Genomic DNA, 21832 nt, shown 5'->3' with positions numbered 1-21832 from the left:
TAACTTTTTGAGTAATGTCACTTTATTAAGGGACTTTAAAGATTCACATTCTCTAGTAGCCTTGGAACAATGCAAATGGTGAACAAAAGACAAAAATAGATGTAATTGGTTCTGAAAAGCATGAACATCTGTAGAGAATGTGTTGCATTATTCCTAAGGACTCTTGCTTTTGAAAAAAAAGCACGTTCCATATATACAAGTGTCAGTGCAATAGCCAATAAAGCAATCAGTCAGAAATATAAAAATATCCTAGATACAAACTTAAAATAGATGTTTGAAGGCTGACCATATCAGTATTCTGATATTTCTATATCTCAGGAGTACGATCACTGGGATGAGTTATTCTGATGAGGTAAGAAACAGTAGATGCTCTGTGATAACACAAAGCCATACATTTATTATTATATTTTTCCATAAGACAAAAATATAGAGCACCCAATGAAACTCCAAGTCTTTGCAGCAAGTGCCCACAGGAAGTGAAATGATAGCCTATGATCATTACTACATTTCTGCATCATTCACCTTTGCTGTCTTTGCCAACAGTTCCATCAGCAAAACTTGCTCATTCTCCCCTCCTTGCCCAGCTCCATTATAAACTGCACATTCCTTGCAGATACACCAAACCAACAACTGCTTTAGACACAGGCAACATCTATAAATACCCAAAAATCACTTAGTCATTCTTTCCTTTATTGGTTGCAATTCTTTTCTTGGCAGCAAGGGCAGAAAGAGATTGCAAAACTTGACAGCAAGCAGCTCTCTCTGGGAGGGTTAGGGAGAGAACAGGGTGTGTCCCATCTGCTTTGCCTCAGGTGTTCCAGTGATGCCACTGAACTTAAGCCTTGCTTGGTTGTGCAATAAAATCACATTCTTCTTCCTTGCTCTGCCTTTTGGATGAAAGGATGCACTAATTTGGGGCTGCTGTTCCAAAAAAAGAGGGCGATGTGGTAACTTTTCAGCTCGATGCTGTCTGCCTGCATCATCATTCATCTTTCCTTCAGCCACCTCTTCCACTGTGACCCCTCCAGGCTCTGCTGCTGAATTCTGCAAAAATATTCTTTTTTTTTTTTCTTTTCAGAGAACATGGCAGAACAACAGGTATCCAGACAACATCTTTGTGGCAAAGAGCACCAGGAAGAACTGGCAGCAGAGCTGGGAGTGCCGGAAGAATCCAACAAACACAAACTCCTACTTGGGGAGAGGAGCAATGGTAAAATCATTTCAAACTGTGGGACAGTATCAGGCACTCCTCTATGGACAAGCACAATGAATGATACAGCTTCTAGAACAGCAATATTAACTTGGTCAGGATATGATTTGTATGATAAAAAAAAAGCACAACAGGAGCTGGCAGCTGCCTTCCTGTGAAACTTGCCTTACCACTTATGGCACACACATGCACTGAAGCACACAGCAGTTGCCTGAACCTGCAAAAGATTCCTTAGCTTTACATCCTAAGATTCAAAAGCTTTCCCTGAAATATTTTTGTTTCTCTTAGTTCTTTTCTAACCCTCTTCTGTCTCTGGCAAATTCAGGCAGCTGTGTGATTTGGAACAGGAAAGCTTCTAACATCTGTAGTGTGACAACACCTGACAGACTATTTCAGGTTTTCTTTCAGTTTCTGGAAGATGCTACGCAGATGCCAAAGCCTCCAGGAATCATCACACTTCTCTCCTTAACCCCACTGAACTTGGCAATCAGCGTTTGCAAATATTGAATTACTGCTCACCACACCCCACTAAGACAGGCTATTACCTCCCGTGTAAACAGGCAGGGAATGGAGGAGCAGAATGACTAAGTGATTATTCCAGTATCACAACACAAGGCTGGGAGAGCCAGGAGCTGAACCTGTATTTCTTGCATCTCAGTCTCAGGTTGTCTGTTTTGTTCTGTGTTGCAGCCTTAATTCTTTCCTGAAGAGGAAGACTGGGATCTCTTAAAGAGTCTGTCACTGCTACTCTGGTTGACAGGTGATGTTGCCAGTGGGGTAGGAATTGTTGCATTCCCCACATCAAAAGGTGGAACACAGTGTGACATCTGTTTGCTGGAAGAAATACTAACCATACAAGTCCTTAAGAACATCAACATTTATTTAATATGATATAAAAGAAATGGGATATGAACATTCGTATTTGAACAATAATAAGTGGCTTCTTATACTTACATCATATGTGCTCATTGTATAATATATACACAATGAACATAATTACATTTGTACACAAACTAAGTACTGGATTGAAAACCTGCTTATTGCTGTACACACCCCAACCCCGTGAAGGAAAAGCCCAGTACCTCAAAATACCTACACTCCATTTTAGTCAAGAAAAAGGAACCACTAACATTAATGTCTATGTTGACAGAAGTGTGGCAGTAACTGCTGACATTGCAACCTGACCAAGAAATCATTACAGCAGAAACAGGACATCTCTTACTAAGCAATAATAAAAATGGCACATTTTAAATATATCTATATGTATATATATATAAAAATTTTACAAATAAATTGTTAAAACAATAAATTGTAATGTTGAAAAAGTGTAAAACAAGGTTTAGTGGTGATATGTAAAATTAACCGAGTTATGCATCTAAAAGAAGCAAAAAAAGTAAACTTAAATGATCCATCATTAAAAGAACATTAAATTCTGAAGAACGGCAAATAAAGTTCTGACTGTAGGCTGCACTTTAAAAAGAGCCTTTGTTTTATGTGCACGGAAATCGTAGCAGCAAGCTGGTATCAGGAGAACAATCTGAAGGTTGTTGAGTGTACACGTGGGCCATTTAAAGCTCTCTTGGAATAAACATTTTCCAGGAAGTGATAAAACGATGCTCTGTGGCCAAAAGCATCAGAACTATGAATTTCATAGATTTAAAATATACTGTACAATATCTTCTCATATTTTCATACGTCAGGTCCATACATCTCAGGCATGAATTGTTTCAACAGGAGCCGTTAGTGCTGCAAGACAGACACAGATTAAGTTACTCTATTTTAGCAACAGAATATCATCTAAAGAACTCAGGGGATTAAACACGGGAAAGAACTCCTGACCCCAATGTAACAATGTGGGTGTAGAACATAATTAACTATCTTAGGAATCAGTTGTTTCCAAAATCTGTTTTCCCGACGAATAATACTGCTGTCAAGATATTTCAACAGAAAGAAGCAAAGCCAAGATTTTTTTTTAAATTTACACCACTTTGAATGAAAGTCTGTTTACTCTGAGAGTTTTATGCTGTTACATACAGTCACCTCCAAATGCTCTTCACCTAAAACCAGCAATAACAGCAAAGATCCTAACTAGTCTTAGAAATGCAAGGCTCATTTTGAAGAGCGATGCAGAATTATCAAGCTGCTACACTGCACTGGCATTGTAGTTCAAATGCCCTACCCAGAGCTTGCTGTATTTTGGTAATTGCTGCAAGGACTTCTATAAATGACTTTTAACAGTTCATTGGTACAAATGTTCCTGAGCTTTGAACCCAGGTGCTGTATAAAATTTTGTTATCCCCCCATTTGCACTCAGTGCAAATGCAATGCTTAAAATCTACCAGGGCTGGTGGTGCACACAGAGATTTGTCTCTGCAAAATAAGGGCTGTGACAAAAAAGGAGCCTTGTGTTAGGGGGTTTCTCCTTAGTCCTACAATATCCTGTGCCACCAATTTCCTATGGCAAATTCGCCTGGCATGGTGCCAAGAGTATCATTTTTCTAATTGACTGTAAAAGCCAAATACAGGTATTACCTCTTCATTCCCTGAAATCTACTATACATTTTCCAGATGTTGCCTGAAAAATCTGGTTGCATATGACCAGGGCTGATCCTACAGCCTGGAAGTTCCCTTTGTCACTTAAGGCTTTTTGAAAATGAGGGATGCTGAATTCCTGTGTGTTAAAAGGTGGGCCAAAATCCCTCAGCAAAGCACTGGAATACTGGAACCACAGCACTGTGCTCCATCCATCTCCTCTGTATGCTAAGCCCAGCTCATGGCACCAATTTCTTTTGGAACTCCAAGGAAACAACCAACAGGTGCAGCAATGTGGAATGTGGGTGCACCCCAACTCAACCCAAACACTGAACAGGCACAAGGGATGTTCTGAAGTTCTGGAATCCTTTCTCCATCAGGGTGGGGCATGTGCAAGCAGGGAATCAGACTGACAAGTGCCATTCCAGATGGACCATTCTGTCATAAAATTAAAGCAGTTAAAGCCTCTTTTGGGGCTTTTGAGGGTGGAGTTGTCCTGAACACAGAGATGCTTCACCTGCAGAACTGGCTGAGGGAATACACCTCACCAAGGGGGTCAAGACTTTTCCTACTAATTTCTATTTTATTTAGCATAAATCCTAAAGGAAATTAATTTTCTGATCTGATCATCTGAGCTGAGAGCAGCTTAATGCAATTGGTGACAGATTTCTGGTTGCTCCCCCCTTCCTGACAGGTGCCCTGTGCCTGCAGACAGAATCCAGCAGTGCAGTTTCACTTTCATTACTGACCCAAACCTCAGCTGATGGGGGAATGTTTGTCCTGTTTAAAATGAACATACATGATAAATGTGTGCTTATTTATACAGTATATTTCTATATTTATATAAAATAGAAACAGATCTATATTTATAAATATATTATTTATAAATATATTTATATTTATAGGGTGAAACTGCAAACCATTGACAGTATTCCCAGAAGGAAAGTTCCACTCATTTTTTTAATAGTTCTGTAATAAACATTTGGAAAAAAAGTACAAAAATTCAAAATCTAATGAAGTCAGACCACACCCATCAGAAGTCAGGAGCAGGACTGAATGTGAAGATGGCATTTTCCACTTTTGCAAAAGGAGAAAATATTTTAATAATTTTTTTTCTTTTTAAGGAGTATACATAGTTTCTTGCCCTTAGTTCATATTAGATAGGTCTCTGTGATGTCTAATCAGTCTAATTTTGCTAAAATGAAACCTTGGCAATTGAGACTGAGACAGTAAATTCTAAAAAATGCATTTTCAGATCTCCTCATGCTAAATGACTGAAAATGTCTCAACTTTAAATGTTCTTGATTTTAAAGCTTTCTTAAGGTACATCAGCTATGGCATTTAAGATTGCCAGTGAAACAAAGCAGAAAACTTATTTAAACAGACACTTCCTGACAACAAAGAAATGTGGATTGATTTAAATGCTAGCAAAGTGCTGAAGCATTCAGACTGATATCCTCCTAATTTTGTTAAACACTTGCCCAAACAAGCACACACTTTATATTTCCTTTGCCATTCATTAAGTGGGTGACACCACAGGTAGAAAACATAAATCTAGCCTAACTCATGCTTTCTAACTTGATTTCTAGAAGCAATCACCCACTATGGTAGGGAAGAGCAGCTGTGTAGGGCTTTCTCTATAGAAAGAGAGGAGAAAAAAAGTTTTGTAATTGTTGTTTCTATGTCTTAAGCCATGAATTCTTCAGGCCTCAGCCCATTCCCTCCTGTGCATCCCCAGCTCTGAGCTCTGGCTGCCCATTTTGCCCACAGCTGAAGCATCAAGACTCATCTGCACCTGTGCAGTGATGCTCACGCCTTAACTCCCTGTTTTGGAGCAGCTCAGGCTGTTAATTCCAAGACTATTACCCTGCCAGTTGTGGAGAACATGCCTGATAAACCAATTAGCCCTTGATAAACCAATTAGCCCTTTCTCTTTGTAGCTGGGCAGAGAATGCACTCCTTGCAAGCAAATCAATACACAAATTTATTTCTTTTCTGCCTCATTTACATTCAACACTGCAGGTAACCCAGTCTTGCTGAATATCAGATGTTTCTCACAGAAATAACAGCACACAAATAAGCTGGAAGAATATTAGGAAGAGGAGAGGTGGGAAAGAAAGCACGTACTTCTCTGTAACTATACACACATGAAATGGGATCCTTCTGTGAGCTGGGTCTGTGTGGATGGAGCTGGTGACAAGGACGATTCTGGTGAGGAAGGCAAACTTTTCACTGCCAGTCATACAGCAAAAGAAAGAAGAATACAAGTTACAGAAGCCGTAATAAAGATCAGCTTGAAAAAGCAGTGTTTCAAGCCATAGCAAATATAAGCAGAAACAAATGAAAGCTACACAAGTAAAGGCTTAAAATCTGATCAGCACAAAATCAAGGGAGAGCACAGCTGATCCTTAATCAGGCTTAGAAATAACTAGCAGAACAGCAAACACAGGAATGCTGATGTTTTATGTTGCCAAGAAAGAGAGGGGGCAAAAAAAAGTAAAATTTAAGTAGTTGGGATAGGCCCAGACCCACCTTCATATCCCAGCTCAGATGAACTAAGCGTTCTCATTCTGCTGAGCAGTGCAAAATGTACAGACAAGTTCTGGTTTTGATTATCAAGTCACAGAAAGGATTGCTGACTGCACTACAAAGGTCCAGATCACCTTTTATATCCATAAGTTGAACCATTTGGCTTACTTAACCATTCCCATCAGCAAATAATGTCTTGAAGTCTATCTTCTCCCTTCCTCCTTCCCCACTCACTCCTCCCTTTTTTATCCTTTGCACACAGTTTTGCTTTATTCCACTCTTCTCTTCTTGCAAAATAGTCCACCACCAGTCATTGTACCAGTTTTGTTTTCTGTTTTCTTCATCTTTCTTACTCCTCAAAACATGGCCAAACTGGGGTCTTTTACTTGCTAGTTTAAAAGATTGGAAACTCTCAATAATTCCACAATTTTGGGCATATCTAAGGTCACTCAGCAGCAGGGAGTAGTGGTAAAAAGTCTACATATAGCCAGGACTGAGATGAAAAAGCAAGGATTTGCTCCAACCAACAACTACAGCATGACTCAATTTCTGGCAACAGTTACTCAAATCCCTGAATTAGCAACTATAAAAGCTATATTAAAACCTCAGAAAAATGGAGTTTGTGTAGCTGTCCACTGGGAAACTATTTTTCTGTGCATTATAAAACTGTACACTTCACATGCAGACTAGCTCAGCATTTTGAATTCACAAGGGTTTCAGAGCATCAAAAGACACAATGAAAATGAAATAAAGTTTTACATATGTACTGGATAAGTTGTAAGCTTCAGTCATACTCTTTTCCATACCTGCTGCTGCCTGATTTCCTTTTGAAGACTGTGCTGCTAATTCAAATGAAGACACAATCCCTTCTTGTTCTTGAACACTGAGTATTTCACTTTCTTCTGAGCTGCTTTTGGGTTTGTGGTTTGCAACTGTGGTCACACTCTGCAAGCTGCTTAAAAAAGCACAGCATTTAGAACCTGCTCTAACTTAATTTCAGGTGTTAACCACTAAGTATAGGAGCTATAATTTAATTTTCTCCTGTTAACAGGAAAAAGTTGCAGCTTGCAAGTCTGGGTAGCATAAATTAAGCAGGCATTTTGAAACCCTTCTACTTGGTGTAGTCACACTTTTAAAAGGCATTTGGGATTTAATTCCTTTCCTTTCTGCACTCCTGCAGCTTCCTACTGCTGCAGGATCCTGTGACAAAGTTATGACCTGATGTGAGAACTCACTTAGGACCTGCAGTGCAACTTACACCAAAGGTAGGAATTGTGAGAGAGAAATATCCAAGATATAATATCCCTCTAATTCTGTAATGCTGCAAAGCAGTGAGGTAAACATTGAAGCAGGAGATGTACAATAAGATCTTCAGTTTGCTCCTAAATTAATCAGCAATAAAGAGCATGCTATGGAAAGTACTGGCTGCAGTGTTTATAATAAATTGATACAAAGCTTGAAGTGACATTATTAAACACATTTTGGAGGCCAAGCCAAGGATTATGAATGCATTCTGTTTATAGCTGGGACAACACTTGAAAATAAACATTGCTTCACCCACCAAGCCATCAACTCTGACTGAACCCCTGCAGCAGTCAAGCCTCTCACTAGATTTCCCTATATATAAACCTCTCAAAAACCATATAAATAAACCTTTTCAGTATTTATGGCAATTGCTTGGTCCCCTCAGCTAATAAATACAGCATGCAAGTCTAAAATAGTCTCTGAACATCTTGTTTGATTTTTACCTTGTATCACCATCATGTGTTTCTTCCAATTTATTTTTCTTTTCTGCTTTCTCTTCATTACTCCCTTCTTTTGAGTCAGATACAACATGTGCATCTGATAAAAGATCATCAGTTTTTGACAGCTATAAAAAAATTGAAATCATGAAACAAAAAGCTGTAACACACACTAAGTGGCAGATAAGAAATACAGTACCAGGAAACAGTTTTATTAACAGACAAATTTTGCCATCATGTATACTTAGTAACTCAGAATTACATAACTTAAGAAATTTTTATCAATACCATGCAGGTTAATAGAGTTATCCTAAAACTTATACCAGAGGCCAGGGGCAGGGTTTGCCTTAATAACTTCCAGAACTTCTCTGAACTCTTTGGATTGCAGCCTCCCTGTTTTTCCATGCTATCCCTCTCTTCACAATGCCAACAAAAATTCCAGATGCTGCAATATTTTGCTGATAAGACTGAATGCTGCTCTTAAAGTATGATTACATATAAACCATTTGAGTGTATTACATAATTTTCCTTTTGAAATATTTGCATATTTAACAAAGCAACAGTCTCTGAATAAGGAAGTGTTGCTAATGGATAACAATATAAATTAGTTATTTGATTTTATACCATCTCCATCATTATATATATTTAGAGAACTAAATATAAAATAGGAAAACAAAAGGATGATTAAACAAAAGAAGGATTAACTGAGGAACATGGATATAGTTGAAGAAAAAAACCTCTACACAATAATTTAATAAATATTAAACTATAAACAGGATATGATTATGTAGAAGCAACTCTAGTAATCCATTCTTCACAATCAGTCTGGTTTTGCTGAGTGTTAAGAGCACTTTAGTATCAGAAACACCAAGGTAATTCCCTGCCAAGTGTGTTTCAAACTGTTTCAAGACAGAAATCAAAGCAGTGAAAAATACCTAAAATTACAGGTACTGCCTGCTTCCATGTGTAATTTGTTGTGTCAGCTTTATTCTGCTTTCTATAAACCATTTCATGCACTATAGCCAACCAAACAAAAATTCAGGGACATTAAATAGCTGTCAAAAATTCCACTGGGGTAGCCTAAGCAATGAAGAGGTCTTTATTATTTAAAGACCACATACAAGAAAATTCAATGCCTCAGCTATAGACAGATCCCATTGAATTTTGTGATTGTCTATGGAATATTGTATTTTCAAGGCTTAATCTTCCAAGCAAAAGGAACTGGCTCACTTTCCCATCCTCTGGTGTGTGTGTCTCAGAATAGTTTGTTACTGCAAGACAAGCGGATGAACAGTTTAATAAGGAATAGTTCTGTACCTCTTTAGCAAAACTTGAATTATGTTCTTGAACACTTTAATAAGGAATAGTTCTGTACCTCTTTAGCAAAACTTGAATTATGTTCTTGATCTCCATCATTTTTCAGTTGTGCTATTTCTTCCCCAGGACTTCCATTATTTTGTTTCAAATTATTTTCTCTGCTGGTGCCCTCTAACTCCTTCATGTTACCAGATATTGTATCATCCTTTTTCCGATTCTGAGGAACAAAATTGGTACATGGACATATTGTTACAAAAGTTATCTCAGTCTCAGTTCTGAGCCTTGTGCTGCCCTCTAACTGATTAAAAAAAAGATATTTGAAAAAACCTTAAGCATAGATTGCAACAGGGAAAATGGAAATCATTAAGGACTTGGAATTTTCTCATTTTTGTACTTTTCAAAACAGTTCAGCCTAACATTTCTTTGTCTGCAGGATTATTGTGCTTTCTGCCCCACCTTCCTCTCCAGCATTTCAATGTCACCCTTATCTTCTGAAATTTCATTCACATTTAGCTCAGTCACAAATCAGCTTAGCAGCATTCTTACTTGCATTCATAAGCGCTGCTCTTTTTGTAAAATAGCTTTTTCTGGTTTAAGAACAAAAATCGATAAAAATCTGCTTCCAGCACAAAATTCACAGTGCACCTGCAGGCACTTCCTCCAATTAACTTGGGTACCCTCCAAGCCTGTGGTGATTTAATAGAGGACAACACAGTATCTGATAATGGCAGAGGATATTAATTATTTCTTTAAAAAAAAATCTATTGCGCAGAGAATAAGTTGATATAAAAATTCTGAGGAAGGATGGTGGAGGTGACTCAAGATTGTGAACTGTGAACATGATATTGGCAGAGCTCATCTGAGAACTGGAGCTGAGAAAAATGGGAGCCATGGAAGCAGTAAATCTCCAAGCTGAACTCCTGTGATCTAACACATGCACCCTATTAAGAGGAAATTCCACCTAAGTCAGTTCATAAATCAGTGTCTCTGCTCTCCTGAATTCAAGTATGCACCCCTTGTCATCTGCTCGTCCCCACAACAGTTGTGAAGCAACTTCCTTTTGGATTATGGTAATCACTTCAAAATTACACAGCAGGCCATCTATAAAATCCTCCTCCCCCTCCAATTCTTAAATAACCAAACCACAGTCGAAAAGACTTCCAGCAGTTAATGCCATTGCACCATTTTTCTAAAAATCAATAGACATAAAAACTATGCTTCTAGAAATTAAGGCTATTACTCAGCATAATACCTCACCCTGGGGCTTTTAGCCAAACAGCATTCTGCAAGAATTGAAGTTATGGTAGAAAAAGTGACTTTGTAACGTGGACTATAAGCTAAATATTCAATTCAGAGATCTTCTCACTTACTCTATAAATTTCTCCTCATCCACAGAGGCCTGATTTCACAGAGGAGACTGAGGTGCAATGAACAGAATTACTCTGAGCTCTGGCCCAGATTTGCCCCACTGTGTGACACACAGGACTGCAGCTCCCTCACCCTGAGGTATGGAACAACACCACAGGGAAGAGGCAAAGCTTAAACTTTCCTTTTCAGTAAGAAATGCTGAAAGAAACATCTGCAAAGCTTTGCTTGGCACGACCTCTCCTCGAGAAAGGCAGTGTTAATCACAGAAATATTTGTAGGAACTCCCTTCACATATAGCATTCCTGATGTCAGCCCAAATGCAGATGCTCTATTGCAAAGGCTAAACTGGAATTCAGAGCCTTCTGGGATGCAAAGTTCTTGAAGAAAAAGGAACTTTTGTATAGCTCTGTAGCAGCCTATCATGCTGAGAGGGGAAAAAATCCAACCCAAAGTGCAAAGCTGAAACATCTTTGGAAATACCTGATTTCTTAACGTATTTAAACTGCTTTTGGAAAATCAGATGTTTAAATGCCTACAAAACTAAAAAAAGAAGGCATTTCCGTACCAGTAAAAAAGCAAATAATAATAATTAAAAAAAAAGCCAGTAAACAGTGTGCTCTGAAGAAAAAGAAGTATCCCAGAAGATTAAAAACCCAAAGAAACCAAAAACCAACCAAAAATCAAGTCCATTAAGCTACTTGAAAAGAAAACTTATTTAAAATATCTAGAAACTAGTAGGCTGCCTAATATCTGCTATCCTATACCTGGGTTTGGTTTGGCTTTTTGTGTTTTGTTTGTTCCGGGGTTTTTTAGATATACATTCAGAATAATATTTCCTGGTAAATGACAAGCAGTTGTATCTTCCCTTCTCTCCCATCCTTTACCCATGAATAAACTTTTCAGGCAAATAAACAAGTTTAAGAATGGTGAAAACAAAAGTGTGGGTTCTAATTTAATGTATTTATGGCTCAACCACCACAGCAGAAGAGCACCATTAGGAGCTCTGATCATAAATATACATTCCTACCTAAAAATGTTGCAGATGTTTGAATACATTACAGGCAGAAAAATCAGCATTGACTCCATTTCAACATCAACAGAGTCACGATTCTCCCTGATCTTGTTTTCAGTCCCAAACCTTGCAATTTCACCTTGTTTGCTAAATTTGGCCAAAACACCCCTCCCTGTTCCCAAACACAGTGCACAACCAAATGGATCTGGATTTGAGCCTTTTGCTTCCCAAAAAGGCAAAGAAGTGGTTTCTACCATTAAGTGTAAGCCTGAGGGTTGTCCTTTTGAGGCTGTGACTCCACACTTAGTCTCAAACCAACTCCTTTGGTTTTTAGCTGGACACATGAAAGCTTTGGCTCACCCACCTGTGCCAGTCTGAGTGGATTATCCCTGACACAGGACAAGCTCTGGGGGGGAGACTGCTCTGAAACCCCAATAAGATTGAGTCCTCTCCTCTTCTCTCTCAGACAAGCTTGTGGTGTCTTGTGGGAAATGGGTTTTTGAGAGAGTTCTCAGGGGCTGACAGAAGGCCCACACTGTGTGCATCCATATGCAAACCTTGAGATAAGAAATGCTGACTAGGAAATGCCATAGAGCAGGACAGACATTGGTCAGACAGAAATGGAGCTAGAAAAAAAAAATTCAGAAGATGGCCCTGCAAATAAGACTGGATACTTTGGAGAAATAGAACTGTGAAAGATGCATTCCAGTAGAACCCATGAGGGGTAATTTTAGAGGATTGGCTTTAAGGCATTTACAGCATGGTGTGGCAAAAGTTGATAGACCAAGAAACGCTTATAATGTATTGTAATTAGGAAATGGTTGGCATCTGATTGTGATGGTGTGAATTATAACATCTCTATTGTCTTACCCTTCTCATGAGACTGAAAATGGAATAAAAGTTTTAAAAATGCTTCTCAGTGGCCCATCTCTGGGTCAGAAAAAGGTATCTTCTGACAAGTTGGTGTTCCCATGTCAGGAACAGGTAACTCAGCTAAACTGTCCAACCTGTGGGATAGCCCTGAGGTAATTTTTGTGAAGTGTTGCTGTTGCTTCCCAAAAAGGCAAGGAAGTGGTTTCTACCATTAGGTGTAAGCATGAGGGTTGTCCTTTTGAGGCTTTTAGTCTCAAACCAACTCCTTTTGTTTTTTAGCTGGACACATGAAAGCTTTGGATGACCCACCTGTGCCAGTTTGAGTGGATTATCCCTGACATAGGACAAGCTCTGGGAGGGAGACTGCTCTGAAACCCCAATAAGATTGATTCCTTTCCTCTTCTCTCTCAGACAAGCTTGTTGGTGCCTCTTTATTCTTTCCATCTGCTCCTCCACAGTCATTCGGGGCCGTGAGCCTTCTGCAAGGCACAGCTGCTCCACTGCACTCCTTGGCCTCTCCTTAAATGGAAGGAAAAATATATATATATGTTCCAGAAAAACTAAGATTTCAGACTGGTAACTTAGCAGAAGAGATCACCTAATGATTTACTAAAGAGCACAAAAATACTGGGCAAATAAAGACCTCCTATGTATGTGAAAAAAAACCAGTACAAATACCAATTATCAATAAAGGAGCACTGCAACTCAAAATAAAAGGAAGGAATAATTTGCTCTTCTGAACTATAACATCACCACCACCAACAATAAACATCAGGAGAATGGGTAGATGCTCTCTAAGCCACCCTCTCAAGCTGAAACAATTTACCAGACATTATAAAACTGGCAAACACAAGATATTTGACTGAGACAGAAACATAATTGAAATTTAATGATCCAGGACATTTATACCAGTTGATCTAATAGTAATTTCTGCCTTTTTATTTCAAGAAAAACTACAGCTGGGCATCATTTAACTGCAAGTTCAGGCTGAAACAAAGTGAATTTACTACCACTTAAAAATCTGTAATTCTAAGCATCATAATTTTTCCAAAATAACACCCATTTACCTACTGTTCTTGAAATTCACTGGTTTTCAGGCAGATTTGTACTTTTTATGACAGAAAAATCACTTCAGGCTAACCAGCTGTATTCAGTACATTTACAGAACTGATTTGATTATGAAAAGTGATATTCTTTCTCCAGTCAACATCCTGGGAGTTTCTCTCTCCTCTCCCAGTCTTCTCACAACTTCTCCTCTACCATTTGTGCTGTAACTATGGCAGAAGTTTTCCTCTCTTTTGCATGAACTTCATGTAAATCTCTCTTTAACCCAGAGACTGCAGAACTGTACAATCTGAAATTTCAGCCTTATTACCTGCATACTGCTTACTACATCCTTATTTTGTGGCTGCTTTAGCTATTTCCCAAATCATTTAAGAATTGAGATAAATAAAAGCCTGTGTTTGTTATAAAGGGGGTGTTCAATTGCCAAATAAAAGTGTTTGAAAGATGCTTCATGTGCTTTCAACTCAGGCCTGAGCTTCAGAAGATCAGCAGATTTATTATTTACCACTCTGCTCTTGCCCAGTTTGAGGGTCTCCATGCAGTTTAACATGCATAGCATTTATAATTTCATCATTCTTTCTACAGCTGTCTCTGTTAGAATTTTGGATGTTCAGAATTTTAGACTTTTTTGTGTTTTCAGGTATACTTTTAAGAAAACGCTACATTTGACTTGAGGTTGTAGAGAAAGTTTCTAAAATTGAACAACAGAACTGAGATTATAAGTGTGTAGTTTAAATAGAAATGTGTAATATCACACAGTGGAAAACTTAAAGTTTAAATTTTAGAATATAGTAATATACATAAAGCTAAAATAGAAGTTCTAAGGTAGTAAGTAGTCTTTTTTCTTCACCTTATTTACTTTTTTCTTTACAGGTTTGAGAGGTATTTTGCAATTAGAAAAGTTTGCATTGTGGGACACAAGTGATTAGTTACAGAGTTAAAAGTAAAAATAATTTAAGTGTCATTTCTTAATTAAATAGCTTTTCTTTACAAGACTTTGTAGAGATAAATACAGAGCCATTTTGTAGTTTATTAGTAAAATGCTGTAGAACTTACACTTTGTAATACTACAATATAAACAAGAAATAATAAACCTCTGACTCCAAACACAAAATACCATTTTGAGTGCTTTCAATCCCAACCCTGACCCACACAAAAAAACCCCAAAAGAATCCAACTAGTATAATTAAGTATATAATGCTTAATCTAGTATATAATGCTTCTATAACAGTGATTTTTATTTTTTTCTTTCATTTTTTTTGGTAAAGATAATGAAAATCACTTCAACTTTTGGAGTAACTACCCAACTTAAAAATGTATAATTTAACCTAGTATATAATGCTTCTATAACAGTGATTTTTCTTTCTTTCATTATTTTTTCTTGGTAGAGATAATGAAAATAACTTCAACTTTTGGAGTAACTACCAAACTTGAAAATGAACACGTGCAATGCTCAAAGGTCATTTTAAAATACCGTTCTCAGATCTATCTTCTTATTCTTCCTCAAAGTGACATAGGATGCTATTGTTGAGGACTCTGGCGTTGGGGATTTGGTTCTGGGTGGTACAACTCCCACAGGGAAATGAGAGCCTGCAAAACAGCAAAGCAACATACTGAGCACTGTGCAAAACACTGCCAGAACTGGTGATTTGTTTTCTAGAAAAGGCACACAGTCAGCCTTGGGAACTCTTCTCCAAAAGGCAGATGCAGAAAGAGGTGCTGAGAGTTGGTGGGTGCAGATTTTGGAAGTCCAGCCAGCTCCTGATGGTTTGTGTGTGCACACCCATGCTCCTGTCTGTGTGTGAATGAAATCACCCCTGAGGACATTCTGCTATAAAGCAGCAGTTTGGGTCTCCTTTAGACATAAAAAAGGATAAAACATGTCAGAATTCCATTTTCTTTTTGTGTCACCTTTACATACCACACGAGTCACAAATATTCCTCTGCTCTCATATTTGACATGGTCCCATTTCCCTTTAATTGCTGATGTTTGAAAAGAGAGGGAAATGGGAAGACTTCAGCACTGTAACCACAGTGCACAACCACCAGAAAAACCTTTTAGAATTTCCTCTAAAAATATTTATTTTCACAACCACCCTTGGTAAAAAACTACAATCACTGAGATAAAACTTCTTAAAACAGCAAGAGATAAGCTTCCTTTAAGTTTCTTTCCTCATCAGCTTAAAAACTTAAGACAGAATGGCACAAAAATGTTTCCTGTCATGGCTTACACACTGTAACAGAACTGAAACAATCAGAAATGGTTACATTTTCCTGCTGCGTGGGGATTGTTATTATGAGTGAATGCCCAGAACAAGAAATGTCTGTTAGGAAATTCATCTGCTCACGTGATAAAACACAGCAATGATAAACAACACACTGAAGGGAGTTTTAGAATATACAGAGCCTCTCACTACTTGCTGCCACTGTAGCTATTCTGTTCCACACCTCTAAATATGATTTATCTTGGAGGGATTTGCACTACTGCTTTCCCTGACTGAGGACTGTTTTTCTACAAACGGACAGAATAAAATAATTTCTGTCTTTGAGACAGAAAGCAGATTAGGGTGCTTAGAAAGTGTTTGGTTTCTTTACATAGTGCAGATTTTCTCGTTTTGTCTTTATCATTACTTCATCTCTTGACATAAATTACTGTGAATAATCAGAAACATCACAGGTCTATGAAACCTAGGCATGTTGTCAGAAAGACAAGTTTCTCAATTTCGGTCATTGATGATTAGCAAATCTCAGGATAAATATTCCATTTTCTGCCACCAAGTTAACAGGAATTTAATTATATACCTTAACATTGTATCTCAGCAAATACCCCAGAGAGTCTGAATTGACAAATTGTGAGGTAAGTGCAAGCTTAATTATATCACAGGGCCACTCACATAGTTTAAACCCAAACTGTATGCTAACCTTAGTTTTAAAAACCTCTACAACTATTCTGATGGAAACAATATCTTTGTATAAGCATAATTCTTGGTAAAATTCTGTTATCATTGTATCAGCCTGCTCTGTAAATGCTCAAAGCACCAAAACAGAAGGCAGTGATCCTGCTGGCTCTGGCAACATCAATCCTTAGGGTAAAAAAAATAATTTAAGTTTAGGCAGTTTTCCTCAAAGCTCTTAATATGGATTTTGGGAGGTGCTAAAGCTGAGCTTTTTCTTGAAGTCACCTTTAACAAACTATTCTGTGTGTTTTAACAAACAGAATTGAGAAGCACTTCCTGGTAAAAGACTCTACCGAGCAATTAGTAGCTTTTATGGGAGCTAGATGAAGAGAAGAATCCAAAGCATTTAGCAATTGCAAAGACCTTTATTGTCTGTACACTCCAAGGTCATGATCATTATTCCTATTATATCAGAGGACAGAAGGCAATTCAACAATTACAAGATTAAAAAAAAAAGAAAAAGACATTGTTTCCCTGTCTTATGAGAGCCTGAAAATTCTGTGGTGCTGCCTTTTTGGACGTTCCAGCGACATAACATCGGGAGCTTGATTCAAAAACTGAGTAATTGTTCAAGGGCAAGAACATAAAATGGGTAATTGTTCAAGGGAATGGTGTGTGGGGAATGTGAGTGATGTGATTAGACATGGTGTCAATAAGGATTTCAGGCTTGTTGGTGAGTGTAATGTTTGATTTTTCTGCGGTGTAATTGACTGAAATTTCTCTCGTCATATAATTAAATCATTATTTCATTGTGGAAGCTGTTCCATCAAACTGAGAAATGGACAGGCTGCAGAGGCACCAACCATGAGGCAGCTTCTACAACACTCTACAAAGCTCTGCATTCCTTGTGAGAAAGCTGAAAGGTTGCAAACACCGTGCCTGGGCACAAACCTTTAGCAGAAGACTCTGATTCCGAAACTGTTTCTGTTTTTTCTTCACCATTAGACTCATCCACTTCTGCTACTGTAGTTAACTCGGGTTCACTCTTATAAAGCCTATAATCAGGACCCTGAGGAACAGCAAGGGATGAGGTAAATAAACAGGCACTTTGCTACAAGTATTTATGTCTTAAGACTCAAATAAATTATTTTGTGATAACTCTGCTCTCACTTAAAGACAGTGTTCCATCCTTCAAGTGGTATGGCAGCAGTGTTTTCTGGTAGTTAATCTGAGTAACAACATTTGCAGATAATTTCCAGAAATTACAGGAAAAAAACTGCCATAACAAGGCAGAGTTGTGGGTTTTTTTTAATGATCCTCTGGAACCAAACTGGTGTAAGCTTCAAAAACTGAGCCCAGAGTTTTTTAAAGAACTAGCGAGGAGAAGAATCTAAATTTATGAAATTTAAGTCTTAAGACATTTTATATATGCACAGAACAGATGACAGGAGAATGTGAAGAGCAAATGATGCAGCTATAAACAACACCAAATAAAAGTGAAACCATAACACAAAAGTAGCCAGATGAGTAAACAAAAACGGTGGCTGTGCGGAGGAGGGAGGATGCTTCAAGAAGAACGTGGCGGTTGAAGCCACTTACACAGTAAGATCCATTTCTCTGATATCCTTGAACTTGGTACATCTTCTTTTCTTCTGTCAGATGTACTGGGCCCCTGCTATAACAGAGCAAGGAGCTGCTATCACTGGGCAGAGGGGGGATTATGGGAGGATGCTCTGTAAAGTCATAGGACCGAGGGAGTGGAGGACGAGGTGGGACTACTTCCTCTTCCTAAAGATTGTAGAATAGTCACCTTATTTAGACGTGCGCACCTGGTACAGTTATTTATAACTTAAAAAGAAAAATATATTACCATGGCTACAGCAGCTATAGATTTTGCAGTTAAAGGGACAATGTCACATTTAACAGAAAGGAAAAAAAAATGAATCTAGCAGCTGCGCTTTCTGTTGGACAAGTACAAACCCTCTAAATCATACTTTTAAAAATTAAATTTATCTTTTGAAAGATTTTTACATAAACGAGACTTTTAGAAAGTTCTGTAAGCCAGATGTATATTGCAGACACTTTAGATAACCATGACAATGTCCCTTTAAAACTGTAACTTCTAGCCAGATTTTCAGAGGAATTGAACATTTGGGAGCTCCCACAGTCTATGATCTTCTTGTGGGTGCTCTGGCCATCTGAGAACCAGGCTCAATATCTCAATAAACATAAAAAGCAATGTATTTCTTCCCATTGAAAGTGTGGTGGGTAGAAAACATATCCATAAATCAGGGTTTATATTTCTATGTTAAGAGCCTAGGGAGAGGAAAAGGTAAGAAATGGAAAAGAGAAACATACCAGTGAGAATAGAGAGACACAGTACAAAGGAGTGTTAGAATTACTAATGGAGGTATCAGTCTTTAAAACTAGTTCATAATATGGTGTTTTTACAGAAACATATTGAATATATCCTTCAGACATCCTTAAAATATTCACAATAACACTTGTTTTTATCATAGCCATGTTACAATTTCCATAACACTAAAATAGTAAATATGCTAAAACCATACCTCATTTTTATATTTAATAGAAGAAAATGTCCTTGATACCATGATGCCTGTTTGGGGAAAGGTGTGGAGAAAAAAAAGAGAAAAATGGTTTTCAATAAACAACTTTTAAAATATGAACCCTAACCTGTTGCTATCAACCAAATACAGCAAGCATCAACTTAAAGTAGTATTTGCTTTGTTCTCCTCTTAGTCATTGTGCCATTTTTTCAAACGCCCAAAAGCAACAATGGAGCTCTTATTTAAAAAAAATTACATGATCCAATTTAATTCCCTATTGCTTACCTGCCTCAGAAGAGCTTCTCTGCTGTTTATGTTTAAGTAAACCCTCCATGACATCCTGAATTCTCCAGAGCTCCTTCTGAATCTGAGCACGCTGTATCCCTGCTGATTCAGTCTGTCAGCAAACAAACAGCATACATGGCCACCACATCAGAACACATTGCAAGTGGAAAAAAAAAGGGAAAACCTTTCTCTCTCTTTAGACTACACTGCATATCCATTTCACAGTGAAAGAAAAATAAAATTAAGGAAAATAAAAATGCACTGCATTTCTATTTATCCTCTCTCTTTAAGGGAGAGGAGACCCTCTCCCTTAAAGCATTCAAATATTGTCTGGAACAAAAAGTAAAAGACTGACTCATTTCATAATGCCTCAGTCAATTTGAGAGCAATCTGCTAATTTAAACTTCACTTCAAGAACAGAATTTCATCTATGGTGTCCAAAGAAAATGCAGGCAGACTTTGCACAGGAGACCCACACAGAGCCATGGAAAAAGAACCATCACTTCCTACCCCAAAACAAGTGGAGGTGAACACAGTGTTTGCATACAAATGTATTTACATGCACACTGTGCACCAATCAATGAAAGTTTTCCAGATTTTGGGCTTTTTTGTAATCTCTTTTGTAGCTGTACAGAAAATCAACCCCTGGAGCAAAGATCCTGCAGTGCAGAGCACACCCACGTGCCCATCCCAGAACATCTGTGCACACCTGCATGTCCTTGTCTCTGTGAGTGTGCCACAGAGAGCCCTCCTGAGGAATCCAGCACCAACTCCTGACTGCTAAAATACAGCAGAACCCTTGGTTTGTAAGCCCTGAAGCAACACCTACAGCTTTTCCTATAATAGTTTCTTTTGATAAAATGATTTTAATTTTAAAATATTTAGATAAATGGAAGGGTTTGTGTGATGATGTGTTATGACTGTCAGAGCAACTAAGGTGTGAGAAAACCACCCCATTTCAAACCTGCTCACTGAAACAAAAAAAGGAAGCTTCCAGACAAAGGCATAGCAGTGTTAAAATGTGGAAAAAAAGGAAAACCTGAAGACTTCTTCACAACTTACAAGGTAGAAAAAAATAAGTTAAAAGTTTGTAAGTTACTTCACCATTTGTCCCCCTTTTTTCATTTGTATAGTTTCAAAACTCACAGGAAAAGCAAGTAAATTGAGTGTACTTTAAGATCTCTGCCACACCTGAATTTCTCCAAGCCGATCGAGCTGATCCTGCATGTGGTTCCTTGTTACAGTTACATCATACTCCAATTTATCATATTCTCTCCAAGCTCTTTCCAGTTCCTAAGTATATAACAAATGTCAAGAATTACTGATGCATGTTCAATGTTCAATTAAGAAAAAAAAAGTATTTTTTTTTTCTTTTTCCAGTGGCATGAAACTTCAGGAAGTAACACATAAATAGATACCAGCAATAAATACACAGATACATAATTTAGAGAATGCAATGTTTAAACAGCTTTTTGATTTTCTAATGATACTGAATGAAATTCAAGCAAACAGCATTTTGAAAATTCAAACCAACAGCACTAAAAAAAGATAGGCAAGGGCAAATTCTTTAGAAAATGCCTTTATAGTCAGCAGGCATGTGGATCTTAAGCTGTCTTTCCAGTGAGGCAGAAAAGCCACAAAAATGGATGCAAATTTGTCTCTTTTATCACCCAGAATACACATGTGTGAGTGCACAGCATGTGTGTGCACAGGCAGTGCATTATGCAGGGGAAACGCAGCTCATCCAGCCCTGCCTGCAAGGCTGCCAACACACCACTGCTCTGCACATTGCAGCTGCAAACACCACAAGGAAAAGGTGAAAAAAAATTATTCTTCTTTGAGGTCAGCCCCACTGTCTCACTTCTGCAGCCTACATCAAGCAATTTATTAATTTAGAATAAATTGAAAAGTTAATGAGGGAAAGTGTGTCTGGAGGATTTCCTTTCCCCTGGTTCCCTTTGCTGTGTCCAACCAATTCCTGCTTCAAGGCAGTCCAACACCCAGACTACAAGCAGGATTTCAGGGCTGACATCATGTCAGTTTTTACCACAGCCACCCCCTGGAATCTGACACCTTTTTGGAAATATCTGTAAGTAGGCAAAAATGATTCATTGTCATCACAAAGCAGAAAAGGACAGTAAACAAAAATTTCCTCCCTATCCCTTTTTATTAAAAAAACAAACTTTTGGAAGTAAGGAATTTAAAAGATCTTTTAAAATGTAATAGCCCACTAGAGAGAGACTATGGCAGTCCTGCAGCTGCTTTTGCTTAAAGTAAGTCAGATACAATTTATGCTTCACATGAAATAGCTTATTTGCATTATTTGTTATATACTTCTGTTATCAATTTCTTGACAACAAAGAAATTTTTATCAACTCTATTATCAATTTCTCATACTTCAAATGATAATTACCACACCTATTAAGACGGTATGC

General features: G+C 37.9%; 1 protein-coding gene across 24 annotated transcripts in view; it reads right to left on the bottom strand.

Moving 5' to 3' along the window:
• Nucleotides 1-21832, bottom strand: part of PLEKHA5 (pleckstrin homology domain containing A5) — a 157354-nt gene continuing 135522 nt past the window's right edge. For 7 of the 24 annotated variants that reach the window (XM_064421399.1, XM_064421403.1, XM_064421405.1 and 4 more), the window contains 12 exons: nt 20589-20690; nt 19398-19509; nt 19116-19162; nt 18145-18333; nt 17497-17614; nt 15123-15238; nt 12893-13102; nt 9389-9547; nt 8020-8141; nt 7078-7226; nt 5890-5974; nt 1-2956 (listed from right to left, as the gene is read on the bottom strand). In XM_064421399.1, the coding sequence (XP_064277469.1) occupies nt 2938-2956; nt 5890-5974; nt 7078-7226; nt 8020-8141; nt 9389-9547; nt 12893-13102; nt 15123-15238; nt 17497-17614; nt 18145-18333; nt 19116-19162; nt 19398-19509; nt 20589-20690 (1428 nt within the window). In that variant the 3' untranslated portion in view covers nt 1-2937. Of the gene's footprint in view, nt 2957-5869; nt 5975-7077; nt 7227-8019; nt 8142-9330; nt 9548-12892; nt 13103-15122; nt 15239-17496; nt 17615-18144; nt 18334-19115; nt 19163-19397; nt 19510-20588; nt 20691-21832 lie in introns of those variants that run through there. The other 17 variants (XM_064421417.1, XM_064421419.1, XM_064421421.1 and 14 more) reach the window with 10 other exon arrangements.

The sequence above is a fragment of the Passer domesticus genome, chromosome 5, assembly GCF_036417665.1.
Source record: "Passer domesticus isolate bPasDom1 chromosome 5, bPasDom1.hap1, whole genome shotgun sequence".
NCBI lineage: Eukaryota > Metazoa > Chordata > Aves > Passeriformes > Passeridae > Passer > Passer domesticus.
Note: the sequence above shows the minus strand (reverse complement) of the source record. Positions and strands in the feature narration are given on the sequence as shown.